At 49.4% G+C, this 15277-nt stretch overlaps 3 protein-coding genes across 3 annotated transcripts; 1 reads left to right on the forward strand and 2 right to left on the reverse strand.

The window, feature by feature from the left end:
* Nucleotides 1-631: 631 nt before the first annotated feature.
* On the reverse strand, nt 632-2103 carry LOC125536593. Its single transcript, XM_048699840.1, has 2 exons — nt 1794-2103; nt 632-1068 (listed from the first exon to the last, which is right to left on the reverse strand). Exons 1-2 carry the CDS (start codon nt 2050-2052, stop codon nt 821-823), a joined length of 507 nt encoding a protein of 168 aa, XP_048555797.1. The 5' UTR covers nt 2053-2103; the 3' UTR covers nt 632-820.
* Nucleotides 2104-2207: 104 nt separating this feature from the next.
* Nucleotides 2208-7428, forward strand: LOC125536592. The gene is made up of 3 exons (XM_048699838.1): nt 2208-2605; nt 3788-4140; nt 4246-7428. Exons 1-3 carry the CDS (start codon nt 2398-2400, stop codon nt 7237-7239), a joined length of 3555 nt encoding a protein of 1184 aa, XP_048555795.1. The 5' UTR covers nt 2208-2397; the 3' UTR covers nt 7240-7428.
* Nucleotides 7429-9146: 1718 nt separating this feature from the next.
* Nucleotides 9147-10782, reverse strand: LOC125536594 (remorin 4.1-like). The gene is made up of 2 exons (XM_048699841.1): nt 9855-10782; nt 9147-9747 (listed from the first exon to the last, which is right to left on the reverse strand). The coding sequence occupies exons 1-2, from the start codon at nt 10587-10589 to the stop codon at nt 9556-9558; spliced, it is 927 nt and encodes a 308-aa protein (XP_048555798.1). The 5' UTR covers nt 10590-10782; the 3' UTR covers nt 9147-9555.
* Between the last annotated feature and the right edge of the window lie 4495 nt (nt 10783-15277).

The following is a 15277-nucleotide window of genomic DNA, read 5'->3' on the forward strand; positions in this document are numbered from 1 at the left end:
TCTTTACGGGAACCCAAGAACTGCCGACAAGCTATAGCAGGGGCAGTGTATAATCCGGACGAAACAAGCTAAATACAACAAACGGGAGAAAATTAAATCAAGAGAGACAAAGAAATACAGTATACTACATATAAATTTATAGACAGCTGCAAGAAAAAACCAGTAGAGACACAGTAGAAGATCGCAGAGCCCGGGACCGCTACCACGGGCGTACGCTACGTACCCTGCTGCTCCGCCTCTGTCGCGTGCCGCACGACCATTGCCCACAGCTCATCCATGTCGGCGTTTTTGGAATTTTGGCATCAGCATATGCATGTTGCTGCAAACAGTTTGCCGCGCCATTGGCTGATTAGTGCGAGAGAAGAGGCAATTTGCTCTCCAAGTTCAGCGTCCATGATCACCGCTGACACAATTAATTGGTTCACAAGTTGGGTCTGATATATTCGATCCAGGAGATCATTGTGCTGCTGACTGTAATTGATTGATCATCATTGAGTCGATGGAAGCCGCTAATCGAAAGAAAAGAAAAAAGATACACATACTACAGGTGAAGCCCCATGGACACATGTGCAGCACCTTGTTCCATAATGATGAAAACCCTCAAGGCCGAGGCCAGCAACAGCACAGCTTGTTTAGAGCATGTGGGTCTTAAATACTTCCTTCGTCTTAAAATTCTTGTCTTAAATTTGTCTAAATACGAGGGACGGAGGGAGTACATAATGCCGCAAATATGAGGGATGAGGCACATGGCTTCAGTTAACTTGCAAAGCACAGCCCTTGCCACTGTATCAAACTGTATTATCGTGTCATGCATATACGTCTACGAGCTATCACTAGAATTGCCGGGCTGCTGGAAGCTAGGATCAGCCAGAGGCACTCTCTGGATTCGTACCGGCTGATCGGCGCCGTCCACGGAAGGCTTGATGTACACGTTGAACACCACGTTGGTGAAGATGGTCAAGATAAAAATTGCCAGAGTCGAGAACGTCACGTAGGCCGGGGTCATTTCTGGGAGCTCATCACTTGGGCGTCCTCGCTGTATTATCATATCGCGGTCCATGAAAGGATCTGTGAACAAAACAGAAGTAAATACACAAGTACCCATACAGAGAAGTTAGCAGAGAAGTCAGAAGTGATCAAGCAGGCAAAGCAATGGCATGGACTGTGACCACGACGAGTAATTTGAAACGGCAGGACTACTTCCACACATGCTATGCTCGCAAGCACATGGTACTCCCCTAGAAAAAGTAGGAAGCGACTTGAGGATCAATGTGCTGTCGTGGCCTAGCAACTGATGAATTGTACGGATCACTCGGGCTTGGTATATCTAGAAGCATCGCTCTACGCTGTAAAGTAAGTGCCACTACTGTACTACTGCTACAAAAGAAACAAATGAGGAAATGAACAGTTCCTGCGCATTCTGTAACCAAAAACAGTAATACGTCTACTATTCGTAGGTACAGTACTTGAGAAATGACTAGCTCTGCTGTATACTGAAGTATGCACCACGAGGCTAACAAATGACCTGCTCCATCGAGCAGTTGTTTCAGAGTAGGTTATTGAAGATTGATCCGTCTCTTCTCCGTAGGTTAGGCAGCCCAACTAATAAATTTTCATTCGAGAGAACACGCGAACGGCGAACTTACATGAATCAATTATTATTGGCCGCTATGAAGATCTCGAACTCTAGACGACTGATTGAACGGGAGGACAGGGGAGCATGGACGCATGGAAAACCGGAGAGGCAGGCAACTTGGCACGAGGAGAACGGAGTGGGAAAAGGCAATGATTACCCGGGGGAGGAGGGGGCGGCGGCGGCCTCATCTTGGGCTCCTTCAGCCCCTCCAGCTGGGCGTCGAGCTCCGCCAGCCGCCGCAGCGCCTCTTTCGCCGTGCTAAGCTCGCGGCCCTCCTCCTCCGATGACGACGACGAGGAGTTGCCCGCGTTGCAACGTAGGCGCGTCCTTCTCTCCGTCACCGGCCGAGGAATAGCGGCGAGGAAGCTCCTTCCGGCCACGGCGCTCGCGGCGAACGGGAGGGAGCGCAGCTGCATCCTCTTTGCCGCGAGCGCTCGGGAAGCATCGTCTGCACCTGCGGTGGTGGAGCATTCGCGGTGTGGATAACGATTTGAAAACGGGCCGAAGCCCAACGCGCGGAAGGCCCATAGGTTGAGTCGGCGTCATTTACAGGCCTAACGGTAGGACGGCGAAGTACGCGGCCAACCCAAATCTTCTACTGCGAGGGCCCGTAAGATCGGATCCCGCACCAGATTCGCGTACCGAGCGAGCGCTCGCGGAATCCGGAAGTGAGCGAGGCGACCAACGGCGAACACCGCCGGCACGCCACCGCCGATACCCACCGTCTCCGCCCAAGCGGCGGGCGGCGGCGACCGCGAGCGATGGGGACACCTGGATCGGGATCGGTAGGCGAGCCCGGGAGGCCATGGACGGCGACTAGCACCTGGGCCCCAGCCGGAGGCGCGGCGGTCGAGGACGCCGTGTCGTTCGAGACGACCGAAGACGACGCCGAGACTTCCCCCGCGGCCGTCGTTCTCGCCCGCCCGCCGTCCGACGGCAGCGAGGATCCAACTCCCTGCGATGTTACGAGTGAGTACTCGTTTTCTCTCTTGGATTTTCTGGAAAGGTCGAGCCTACTGGAGGAGTTTGCGCGGTTTGATCGCGAATTGCTTTGTTGCGATGGTTCCTGTCGCTGGTTGGATGCAGATGCACGCGCTGTCGGGAATTGCTCTGTCGCCGTAGTCAGCGTATGGGTGGATAAACCCTAGTTGGCTAGCACAAGCCAAGCCCCAAACTGGCCATCGCTGTTTTGGGTTCCAGTGCAGAGTCCGTTGAAATTGGACTACAATATCATCATAGATGCTCCAGTTCTTGTTCACAAGCTCATGCTAGAAGTGGATACCACAAACTGCAGTATATCTTAAACTGTTATAATATCTGAGTTGGTGGTGGTCCATTCACCCTCTGAGATTGCCTCTTAAGTTGCCAGAAATTAATTTCTGCAATTATGCTACTTTCTATTTAGCAGACAGATGTATCACGATCCTTTGGTTAGTTGATTTGATTGCTGTATATTTTGAGATAGTACTTTTTTTATCTGCACAAAGCTAGGTACTACAATGACACAAGCGTCTAACCAGCTCATGCAATTAAATACTCCCTCCGTCCCATAATATAAGACGTTTTTACAAGCTAAAATGGCTTGCAAAAACATCTTACATTGTGGGACGGAACTTTTGTAGCAATGCGCGGGCATTTAATCTCCATAACAACGCCCGAGCATTTAGCTTTAAATATCTTAAATACATTATACTCCAGTGTTTCTTATTCTGCACATGATCACCGTAATTGGTGTTTCGTGTACTACTTTAGAATATATCTGCATCATCTTACAACTCTAGCTTCCACATCTTCGACTAGCCTGAAATCAAAGTAAGTTGTTCCGTATGAATAGTCCACCCAACATCGATCATGTTGAAATTCCCATGATCTATCTCCTTCCTTTAATTGGGATAAATTGCAGAATTTTGACGGCTAGCTTATGTTAGAATACAAACAGTGGAAGCAATACTTTTATTTCTCGTTGTACATCCATCCTTTTGTGGTGTCAGGCTCCATCTCATTCTGTGTACACCACAGTGCCTTTCATGACCCAGTTTCCTGGCAGTCTCCATCTTGTTCCAGAAATACTATGCGATATTTTACTGCTAATAAATATCAAACCATTTTCCATTTCATTATCAGTGTATCTAATCCATTTCTTTTCTTCAGTTAGTTTCACAGGAAAGTACGAGATTCATAGAGTGTATGTGCGAAGCACAGCTCGAACTTATGAAATATACTATTCAACTGACCTGAAGGATGCAAGTAAAGATTATCTATGCACTGTACGCTGTGGAATTGCTGCTCAAGAACCGCAGCCTCCTGGTGAAGAATGTGTATCTCAGGCAAGTAGCAATGCTGCAACCGGCGAAAAGCATGAACAAGAGGCCAAAAGTGTTACAAGTAGTAGTGATGAAGATAGCTGGGTTGAAGTCAAAATTCCTGAGTCTCCTCTTGGAAATTACACGCCAGAATCTCAAGAAGAAAGGAATGCGATAGGAATCTGCCAGAAAAATACTCTGGTATTTCCCTTTTTTGTCAACAGCCATTGTCTAGTACTCGCTATCAAAGAAATTTTCTTAGCTTCTTACATATACTATAATTTTGTTTTATTTTGTCCATTCCAGGCTCACTACGAAGCAACTGCTGAGATAACTGATGCAAACCCATGTGTATCTCTTACTGTCCGTCTTCTTTCACTTCAGTCAAAGACATCAGTGCATATTGAAGAGATCTACATATTTGCTGATCTTGTTGAATCCAGCAGTGATGATTCAGTAGCAGGTCCTGGAAACATGGGAGGTAGTTCTTTGTTGGCTATGCTTGTTCCTGGCCTTATGCAAATTTCCAAATCTAGGGACTGCAAAATAGATGACAAATATTTTGCTGAGGGCTTGAAAGCCCAACTTCCTGAAGGCTGCGCGTTGAAAGATAGCATCCCATGTGGAAACATAGCGAAAGAAGCAGGGCTGTATGGTACAAATGATTCCAAATTTAGGCCAGCTGGAGTGCAGAGCAGACTACCACCTGCGCAGAGTGGTACGATATGTGATGATGATGGCAACCAACATGAGTTCCCGTTAAATGATCCCAAGCCTCTTCCATTGCCTGTAATAACAACAGAAAATGTACAAGTGACACTGGCGAAGGATAAGACAGTATCAAATCTGTACCCGGAGGCTAGTCCTATTATGAATGAAAATGTTACTCCACACAATCACATTGAGAGAATGCTGGATACTCTGATCTCTAAGGTGGAGAAGGTGGAGTTATGTTGCTCTAGGTTTGAGGACAAAATGATGAGGCCCCTCAGTAGCATTGAGGCAAGGCTTCAACGACTGGAGCAGCAGTTTGATTCATTCTCTGTAGAGATTCAGTCTCTACGAAGTTCTTCTGCAAGAATGTCAGCACCAAATGTTTTTTCTGATACAATTAACTCGCAGCAAAAGGAACATAATGGTGGGAATTCTGGAACTTCTGCCTCTGTGATGAACAGGCAGCCAGGCTTGGTTATGAGGGCACCTGAATTTTCTTCAGAAGATTACTCTAATTGTGATGTGGCTGATGAGAATACAGTTAATTTACATGGACCTAATGTTGTGCCAAGGGTCCTTAAGGCACCTGATTTCATCTGTGAACCTGGGTTTATATGTGAGAAGCTTCATGGTGGGCCTTTACCTGTTGAGAGAGAACGCAAGACTTCCCCAGGTCTAGCTATCAAGGTTCCTGAATTCCTAAATGATGAAGAGGATGAAGTGGAGGAAGTTAAACAAGCAGAAGCTGACAATGTTGATGATGGTCGTACAAATTCTAATGATACTCTGAGCAAAAGCACTGACAACAGCTTCAAAGGCAAAACTCCTGTATCTGTCGATGGCGCATTAGCGTCTGCCTTGGAGGCATTTCTCACTTCCACCAAAGGAACATCACCTTCAAAGTCTGTTGCTTGCACTGCCAGTAATGTAAGTTGTGGAAATACTGATGATTCCTCTAGTTCCTTCCCTTCTCATGGACATCTTCATGACACATCCACTAAAGACGACTTTCATGGCATCTTTGGTGACACAAAGAAGATTAGTACCTTGATATCTTTTCAGGAGGTTGATGCGGCTCCACTCATTTCTGTATCTAAGGCACACTTGGTTAGCAGTGTTGAGGTAAATGGACAGAATATTGATATGAATCCGGACAAGAAGGCATTTGCTAGCACTGAACTGTTGGTTGTTCCTTCACAGTCTCTTACAGGATCTATAGATGATTACACTCAGGTAAATGGGCAGAACAATGGTCCTAGTTCGTACATGATTCCGCTTGTCACAAGCAGTGAACCTGTGGATGATCCTTCTCAGCTTGCTACACACCTCGGGTCTGTTGATGGCGGAACTCAGGCAAAACCTCCTACCATATTTCAATCTGTTGGTGAGACAGCTCAAGTGGATGAAAGCAGACCTTCCTTACCATTGGCAGAGTTTCTGGCGGCACGGATTGCTTTTAGGAATGGTACTTCTGAGGTGTGCTGTGGTGACGCTGCAATTCCGTCCTTCCAGAGAACATTGACAGGAGCACATCAGAACTTGGAAGGTGGTGACAGCAAAGCGAGCCAGCAGAACCCAATCTTCCAACTTTCGCTATTGAAGAAAGCTTTAGAGGTTGATGAGGGAGATGGAAATTTTTGTGATGACATATCCATCGAGACAACCTTTGAACCATCAAGCCATGCAGCTCCTGCAAATGGTGCTAACAGGCACAGTACGAATGCAATGGAAACCCTGTCAGATGAGGATGGAGTTCTGGAGAATACAAAGGGCAGCATTATGCTTTCTGGTGGGCACAGTACCAATGCAATGGAAACCCTGTCAGATGAGGATGGAGTTCTGGAGAATACAAAGGGCAGCATTAGGCTTTCTGGCGGGATGGACTCTGTATTCTGTAGCAGCTTGCACTCAGGTCCCAGGGAAAGCTCCAGAAAACCAGAGGTAGAACACTCCTTGTCAGATTTGAGTAGTATGGAACCATCTGATGGAGATTCTTACAGAGAAGCTACTAGTTCAGGGAATGTCGCGGCTGGAAATCATGTGGAAGATCTTTTTGCGGGCAATGGAGCTGGTCCTGATGTAAGACCAACTGTGGGCTCACAGGAGAATGACATATTGGGAATGGCTTTCGTATCGAAGAGAATGAGTACAAGCAGCCCTTCTCTCGAAGTCTTGCTTGCTGAATCATCTGATTCTGAATCGCAAATTTCTGCTGTGGAGGAGGCTGGCAGTGATGCTGCTGGCCTTGGTTCGAATCATTTGTTCACTACATTCCCATCTTCAGATGATGATGCCTTTGCCATGGATGGGCCTTTATTTGACGTGGTTGATGCGCCGGCATCGTCAGAGGTCGATGCTTGTGCCTCCAACAAACCCTTGCTTGATGTGGTTGATCTGACAAACCCTTCAGAGACATATACTCCTTCAGTGAACGAGCCTTTCGCTGACGTGGTTGATCTGCCAGAGCCTTCAAGCTTGTATGCTTCTGCGGCGGACGAGCTTTTTGCCAGTGTAGACAATCTGCCAAAAACTTCAGAGACATTTGTTGGAGGGAGCAGTGGAGAACATCCTGGTAGCCTCATCTAGGTTAAATGCGTAATGGCTCTACTTGTCAGAGATAAGACTCGTATCCTCAGCTGCACTTTTTAGTTATTTCTTAACTGGTGTGGCATGTACGAAAGTGATCACAGAGTTTTCTTCCACGGCCATGCAGCTTTTGTGTATATATCTCCCCGAACAGTATAAATGTAGCTTTGGCTCACTTTGCCTTTCTGCCGTGTGGTGTGCAGCATATTTAGCGTGACCAAAATAACAAAGTTTAACCTTATGAAAATTGACCTTTAAATCATTGAAGTATCCAAAACTGCAAAGAGTAAACTTCATCATACGAGCACTCTGAAAATGTTCTTCAGACATGAAGATCACGTCATCTTCTTGTGAAGAATATTTATTGTTTTATGGTAGTTTTCTCTTTTATATTTTGTGATAGTGCTTACTTGTTTATCCATTTCTCCGAAAAGTATTTTCAGACGGAGGGAGTACGTTTTTTAGTTGTGTACTGTGATTATCTGATACTCATCCATACCATAATATAAGAGCGTGTCGAAAACCCTTTTATAAGCCACGATAGCTTTTTTATTTCCTTTGGGTCAAAAAGCAACCAGTAAGCCTATTTCCACTCGGAAGAAAATTAACACGAAGCCCCAGCCAGTAGTAATTCACGACTGGATTCTCGCATTTCCGGCGCTTGCAGAGTCCACCTCGTTCATGATCAATGTAACCACCAATTATTCGGAACACGCCATATGCGACGTGATCAAACAGGAGAACAGGCTCACATTGTGTAGGCATGTGAGCTTGTTTGTTGCCCCCACCATGTTTTTCTCTCTAGGCTAGAGAGAGGACGATGATGCATGCATGCACATGGGCTGGTCCTGCTCATGGGCCGCTGCGCCCCACTACAAGGTAGAGACATTTAACTACAAGACGGAGGCCCACTCCCTGGCCATGCTCGCCAATATAGGTGTCCAAGTGCAGGGGATCCATGGGATTCGTATCCTCTCTCTTTGAACAAGCGCACGGAATTATTCAGGTATTGTCTGATCCAGCATTGACGCCTGGTCGTCTTGTGTCCATGATGATGGTATGCAATGCAACAGCAAAAAAATGCATACATGTGCTGCATTCACATGCACAGGCACGCTGTTACCATCAAACTACTATTTCTAGTCAACAGAAATCTTAACAATTCTTTGATTCGCAGAGATCCTGTTCTTTCTTATCGAACTGAAATTTCTGCGGAATTCGTATAAAATGTAGTACTAGTATATGAAAGTGGCGAGCGTCATTATTCTATGCCCCCATGCTGAGAATCCAAAGTTGCCAAGCTCAGATACTTCTGAATTCAGCACACAAGAGCAATATGAAGAGCACAGGTCACTGTCAATCGAGGGTACGTAACTGATGTTGGTTGAGCTTGGTTGTGCTAATTTGGAGCATTATCGAACTACGCGAGACCAACACATAAAAATAATTTCCGATTTGCAATGGATACGCTCAGATATGTCATGCGTGCTGCATGACTGTCACCTTGTTTTTTTGTTCTCTCGAATACGCACCAGTGACTCTCACCTAGTTAACGTTCTGCCGGTGAAGTGACAAGTCAGGGCACGTTCTGCTGTTCACAGTGAAGCCGGTAGGTCGCATGCCATCATCAAGGCAGAGAACTCAGTTTGGTACTTGAGTTCCAAATTACTGATCGTTTGACTACTCTTCACCAGATCTTGAGAAGTCAAAACAAAAGCAACTCTTCGTCAGTACACTGGGCCTCCAAGATTTTTTATGTCAAAGTGTTGTTAGTCGAGCATTGAAGAAACCATAAAAGAAGCCGGACAAGGTGTTGGGGGACAGAGAAAGGACTGTTCAGCTGAAATAAATGACACGGATGAACACTTAGAAATCAAGAAACTGGTGATTCAAAAGGCTTGCGAATGTGCACACACCACACAACAGTAATTTACTGCATATCTTGTTCATATTGACACACACACAATATCCTTGATCGGAAACAAAAAACAAAAACAAAAACAAAAACAAAATACAGGCGGCTCTTGCACTTGGACTGAGCAGGCAGAGCACACCCTTCCATTCTTATGCTATGTACTAAGTACTCCATATCGAACACGAGAAATGCAGAAGGAAGAAAGAGGGAACGATGGCACACCACACCATACATGTGGATACAACACTAAAACGAGAGTTCCACACAGCGAAGCAGCGAGCAAAGGAGGTTCCTGTGAAGCGAAGCAGTGAACGATCCGGCGACGGCGACGGCGAGTAAAAAGCGAAACAATGGCGGGACGTTGATCAAGGAGGAGGAGCAGCAGAGCAGGGCTGGGCGGCTCAGAAGAAGGAGCGCTTGGTGGGCGCCCTCCCGACGGCCCGCATGAAGTTGGCGAGCTCCAGCACGCGCGCCACCTTGGTGCCCCTCTTGGCCTCCGCCGACGCGCGCTTGTCCTCCGCCTTCCGCCGGGCCCTGGCCACCTCGTTCTGCGCCTTCTCCATCGCCTTGGCCCGCTTCTCCTCCAGCTTCCTCTGCACGCACCGGAGTTTCACATTCACACGATCAGAATTCATTCAGAGAGAGCATGGTCTGGTGCGGATTGATCGTTGATGGAGAGGATTGGAGCAGTGTGTAGTACCTCGTACTTGTTGAGCCATGCGCTGGCCTTCTCGACCTGGTCGCCCTCCCACCCGTTGATCACCACCTCCTCGCGCTTGAAGCGGTTGTTGACCTTGGCGACCTCCGCGATCTGCCACGCCGCGATCTTGGTCTCCACCTCGCCCTTCTTCACCTGCCCCACCGACACCTCGTCGCCCTGTCCGGCACCGGCACCGGGCGCCGCCACCTCCACCGGGCGCGGCGACAGCCCCCGGCGCGGCGACGGGATGGGGTTGCTGTCCGGCACGATGGCCAGCGGGTTCGTCTCCTCCAGCTCCTCCTCGCCGATCCTCCCCAGCGCGTCCTCGTTCGCCGCGCGGTCCACGCTCTCCCTGTGGCCCGCCGCGGCGGAGGACGAGGCGTTAGCGCTGGCTGCTGCGGCGACCATGGCCGAGAACTCCCTGCTCATAGTAGGGAAGAGCTCGCTGGGGGCGGTGTCGCTCCCGACGGAGCGGATCGACGTGTGTCTGCTCCCCCCTGCCCCCGCCGCAGACCCCCACGAGTCCCTGCTGCCCGGCCGGCTCCGGCGGTACAGGCTCAGCGCGCGGGGCGGGCTCAGCGCGTGGATGTCCCTGAACTCTGGCTCCTCCTCTTCCTCCTCGATCGGCCGCCGCTGGTGCTGCTGCTGCTCCCCGCTCCCGCTTCCCTGCTCGACGCCGCGGCTGACGATGCTGCTGCTGCTGCTGCCACTAACCGCCGTTTGTCCACTCAACATGTGGCACCTCACCTCCGGCCTACCTGATCGTACCAACCTCCGCCGCTAATGCGCTAAGCCACTACTGTCGCACAAGAAACCATCTGCGATTAATTTGAGTTCGGTTGGAGCTGAGCTGAGGCTGGGGATGCGATCGAGCTGAGCTGAGCGGTGCGGGTGTGGTCTGTGGTGCGGTGGTGAGTAGGATGGTGGCGCAAGGAGCCTTCTTAAATAGAGGCCAGGTTGTGGCAGCGGAGGCGCCCACCAATGGAGGGCGGGGATTAGAGAGTGAGAGGAAAGAAATCGGGATATTTTCCTATTTCGGTTTCCATTCCCGCTCCTTTTGGTGCTGCTTCGTCGCGCTTTCTTATTCCGGAGATTATGTTTGTTTTCTGGGAGCGCAAGGGTCGCGTGGGCAAAGTGCGCTGACTCACACTATCATATTTCCGTTCCACCATGCATCATCCTCTTTGCCTCCCTTAATAATACCACATGATTTTTTTTGGCCATCTCTTTGCACTCTTCAGGTTTCCATCGTATACTAGTACCGAGTCATCTCCGACGTGCAAACCAACCTGTGATTGGATTGGATAATTTGAGGGGCAGTGGTATTCTCAAACCATCAATGTTTAAGTTTTGATGCTCGCATTATTAGTGGATTTATTTCAGTATTTACGGCGATGCGCTTTTTGTGGGAGGAGACATTTGGCGGGAGACATTTGTGACTCACACGATCACCCAATGCTGCCCGCATACATTTCAAGTCGGGTACCAACTAACTAGACAAAATTCACGCAAAAATGGTGAATCTTCATATACACAGAACGAAATTCATTACATTACAAAGATTTTTCAGTACATTTTGAACATTTAGGACAAACAAATGGGTCCGACCCTAAAGCTATCTTACGGCGGTACCCGTCGTCCACTTCCTTTGTATTCCGCACCGGCGACCACGTTCTTCATCTGCTATCTCCATGAACAGCGACGAGGTTTAAGACCCGTGAAGTGAAGGTGCGGTCTTCGGCGAGGAAGAGTAGAACATGGGAGACGGACCGGCCCATTTGGGACACAATGCCTTGCCACCTCCCATGCCCTACTCATCCTCGAAGGAGTCTGCGACCTATCCGTTGCCGGTCCCGGTGGACGTGAGCTCTATAATAGACGTGGACGGTCTGTCACTGTCCACCTGCCACAAGTGCACCCGAAAGTTGGACAACGACATGTAGGACGCACAGTTGGCGGTGTTCTCGTCCTCGACCGCCAGCGCTTGTGCGGCCGCGTCTGCGTCCGGCTGCGCCGGTACTGTGTTGCGAGTGTCGCCTTGAGCACGCATGGCCTTATAGAGCATCTGCTGCTCCGCGACGAAGTACGAGTTCGTCGTGGCCATGGCAGCTACGACCTCCTCGCTTGCGCACTCGCCGTAGATTTGGCCCTCCACCATCCGGTGCTTCTTGAGGAGGAGCAGGTTGTACCTCTACTCCTCTTGCGCCTGCCGGAACGCCGACATAGGAGCCCGCGTAGGCTGCTCCTCATCCGCCGTGGCAGTGTCGTAATGCGCCTACGCCTGCTCTATGGTCAAGCAGGCATGCACCGATGCCGGCTCCGGGGCGGTGTCGTCGTCGGACCTCGTCTCCATTGTGGGATCGTCGACGGAGAGCTCGAGGAAGCTAGCAGGCATGCCGGCCTCGATCCGCATGGCACGTCAGCTCTGCTAGGCGGCCACAAGGGCGGCGATCTCGTGCTTCATATCCGACGACAGTCTCTCCCATGGAGCGTTCCCACTCGCTCTCATGGTGGATATTGTGCAAGGGAGGAGGATGCGGAGCGGGTGTTGTCGGTGTCAAAACTGGCCGATCTTGGGTAAGGGGTCCCGAACTGTGCGTCTAAGGATCGAAGGTAATAGGAGACAAAGGGGACACAATGTTTACCTAGGTTCGGGCCCTCTTAATGGAGGTAAAACCCTACTTCCTGCTTGATTGTCTTTGATGAGTATAGGGGTTACAAGAGTCGATCTACCTCGAGATCGTAATGGCTAAACCTTAGCTATCTAGCCTATATGAATTCTGATAACCTCTACGGACTAAACCCTCTGGTTTATATACACACCGGAGGGGCCTAGGGTTGTATAGAGTCGGTATGCAGAAGAAGGAAATTACATATCCGGACGCCAATCTTGCCACCCACGCATAGGAGAGTCCTATCCGGACACGGGGGAAGGTCTCCTACCTTGTATCTTCATGGCCCATCAGTCCGGCCCATATCACACAGCCCGGACACCCGAGGACCCCCTAATCCAGGACTCCCTCAGTAGCCCCAGAACCAGTCTTCAATGACAATATGTTCGGCACACAAATTGTCTTCAGCATTGCAAGGCAGGTTCCTCCCCCCGAATACTTCAAAGAAATCTTCTGAATGAAAGAGTTGTATCCGGCTCTGCATGATAATCACAACCCTCAACCACGAAGGCAAAATATTTAATCAAAATAATGCCTGTCAATTGACAATTTTTCGGTGAAACGCCACATCTAACCCCTTTAACATTTTGAACCGTTTTTTGCCTCCCGCTTCGTGTTTTGAGGCGCAGCCTCTATTGACATGTCTTGTCAAAACAAAGATTGTGTCCACTTATTGCGGGATCCTCATCGATATGGTTTGGGTAATCTAACTGTGCCATTCGCACGACCCCTGGGGAACAGGCGAGTTTTAAGGCTTGAGGGGGGGGGTTGATATTCACTGCCTATATAAGAGGATAAAGATTCCTCCTTCTTCCCATACCTTCTTCCTTCTCCCGCTTTCCCATCCTCGAGCTCCAGCGCCCAAACTTCAATCTCTCCCACCACCGTCAACCTCTCCGGCCATGTCTGGATCTGGCTCCAAGGGCAATTGGGAGGCCTCCTCCGTCATGAAGAAGGACATTAAGGAGCTCCGGGAGGCGGGGTATCTGTCTGCGGACATCGCACACAGGCTCCCTGCTAAGAAGCAAGTCATCCCCACCCCGGAGCCCGGCGAAAGGGTCGTGTTCATCCCTCACTTCCTCCGCGGGCTAGGGCTCCCCCTCCACCCCTTTGTCCGTGGCCTCATGTTCTACTTGGGGCTAGATTTCCATGATCTAGCCCCAAAATCTTTCCTGCACATCTCGGCGTTTATCGTCGTGTGTGAGGCGCTACTCCGCACCCCCCACACTTCGGCCTTTGGCTCAATGTCTTCAATGTGAAGCCGAAGGTGGTCGACGGGCAGCACGCGGACTGCAGCGGCGCCATGGTGAGCAAGCTCCCCAACACCGCCTAAAGGGGCCTTTTGTGGAGACCGTCAAGGTCTGGCAACAAGAGTGGTTCTACATGTTGGGGAATGTAGTAATTTCAAAAAAAAATACGTACACGCAAGATCATGGTGATGCATAGCAACGAGAGGGGAAGAGTGTTTTCCACGTACCCTCATAGACCATAAGCGAAGCGTTATGACACCACGGTTGATGTATTCGTATGTCTTCATGATCGACCGATCCTAGTACCGAAAGTACGACACCTCCGCGATCTGCACACGTTCGGCTCGGTGACGTCCCACAAACTCTCGATCCAGCTGAGTGTCGAGGGAGAGCTTCGTCAGCACGATGGCGTGTTGACGGTCATGATGATGCTACCGTCGTAGGGCTTTGCCTAAGCACTACGATGATATGACCGAGGTGGATTATGGTGAAGGGGGGCACCGCACACGGCTAAGGGATCAATGATCAACTTGTGTGTCCATGGGGTGCCCCCCTCCTCTATATATAAAGGAATGGAGGAGGGGAGGGCCGACCCTCTCTATGGCGCGCCCTACGGGAGTCCTACTCCCACCGGGAGTAGGATTCCCCCCTTCCCTAGTTGGAGTAGGAGAAGAAGGGAAGGAGGAGCAGGAGAGAAGGAAAGGCCCCCCCAGACCTATTCCAACTCGGCCTCCTGCCCAAGGGGAGCGCACCTGCCCCTTGTGGTCTGGTGTGCTTCCTTCTTATGGCCCATAAGGCCCATAACTTCTCCTGGGGGGTTCCGGTAACCTCCCGGTACTCCGAAAAAATGGCCGAACCACTCGGAACCATTCTAATGTCCAAACATAGGCATCCAATATATCGATCTTTATGTCTCAACCATTTCGAGACTCCTCGTCATGCCCGTGATCACATCCGGGACTTTGAAAAACCTTCGGTTCATCAAAACACATAAACTGATAATACCGATCATCACCGAACGTTAAGTGTGTGGACCCTATGGGTTCGAGAACTATGTAGACATGACCGAGACTCACTTCCTGTAAATAACCAATAGCGGAACCTAGACGCTCATATTAGTTCCTACATATTCTACGAAGATCTTTATCGGTCAAACCGCATAACAACATACGTTGTTCCCTTTGTCATCGGTATGTTACTTGCCCGAGATTCGATCGTCGGTATCTCAATACCTAGTTCAATCTCGTTACCAGCAAGTCTCCTTACTCGTTCCATAATGCATCATCCCGCAACTAACTCATTAGTCACAATGCTTTATTTAACACTATCTTAAATTTCGTTTCCTTATTTAACACTGAAAACCTTTTCTTCCCTATCTAACAACGAGTCTAAAATTTATGCCCTTTATGACACTTTCGTCCATTTTAAGCCTAAATGACACCTGAAAAGACCCTTTTGCTCTTCATGTGATATGTATGTGTGCGGAACAGTAGCACACACA

Source organism: Triticum urartu, chromosome 2 (assembly GCF_003073215.2).
Source record: "Triticum urartu cultivar G1812 chromosome 2, Tu2.1, whole genome shotgun sequence".
NCBI classification, from domain to species: Eukaryota; Viridiplantae; Streptophyta; class Magnoliopsida; order Poales; family Poaceae; genus Triticum; species Triticum urartu.

Coding starts and splice junctions, on each gene's coding strand:
- LOC125536592 (XM_048699838.1), top strand. CDS start 2,398: ATGGGGACACCTGGATCGGGATCGGTAGGCGAGCCCGGGAGGCCATGG. Junction 2,606..3,787: donor AACTCCCTGCGATGTTACGA/GTGAGTACTCGT, acceptor TCTTTTCTTCAG/TTAGTTTCACAGGAAAGTAC. Junction 4,141..4,245: donor TCTGCCAGAAAAATACTCTG/GTATTTCCCTTT, acceptor TGTCCATTCCAG/GCTCACTACGAAGCAACTGC.
- LOC125536594 (XM_048699841.1), bottom strand. CDS start 10,589: ATGTTGAGTGGACAAACGGCGGTTAGTGGCAGCAGCAGCAGCAGCATC. Junction 9,748..9,854: donor CATGGCTCAACAAGTACGAG/GTACTACACACT, acceptor CGGTGCGTGCAG/AGGAAGCTGGAGGAGAAGCG.
- LOC125536593 (XM_048699840.1), bottom strand. CDS start 2,052: ATGCAGCTGCGCTCCCTCCCGTTCGCCGCGAGCGCCGTGGCCGGAAGG. Junction 1,069..1,793: donor GCCGCCCCCTCCTCCCCCGG/GTAATCATTGCC, acceptor TTTTGTTCACAG/ATCCTTTCATGGACCGCGAT.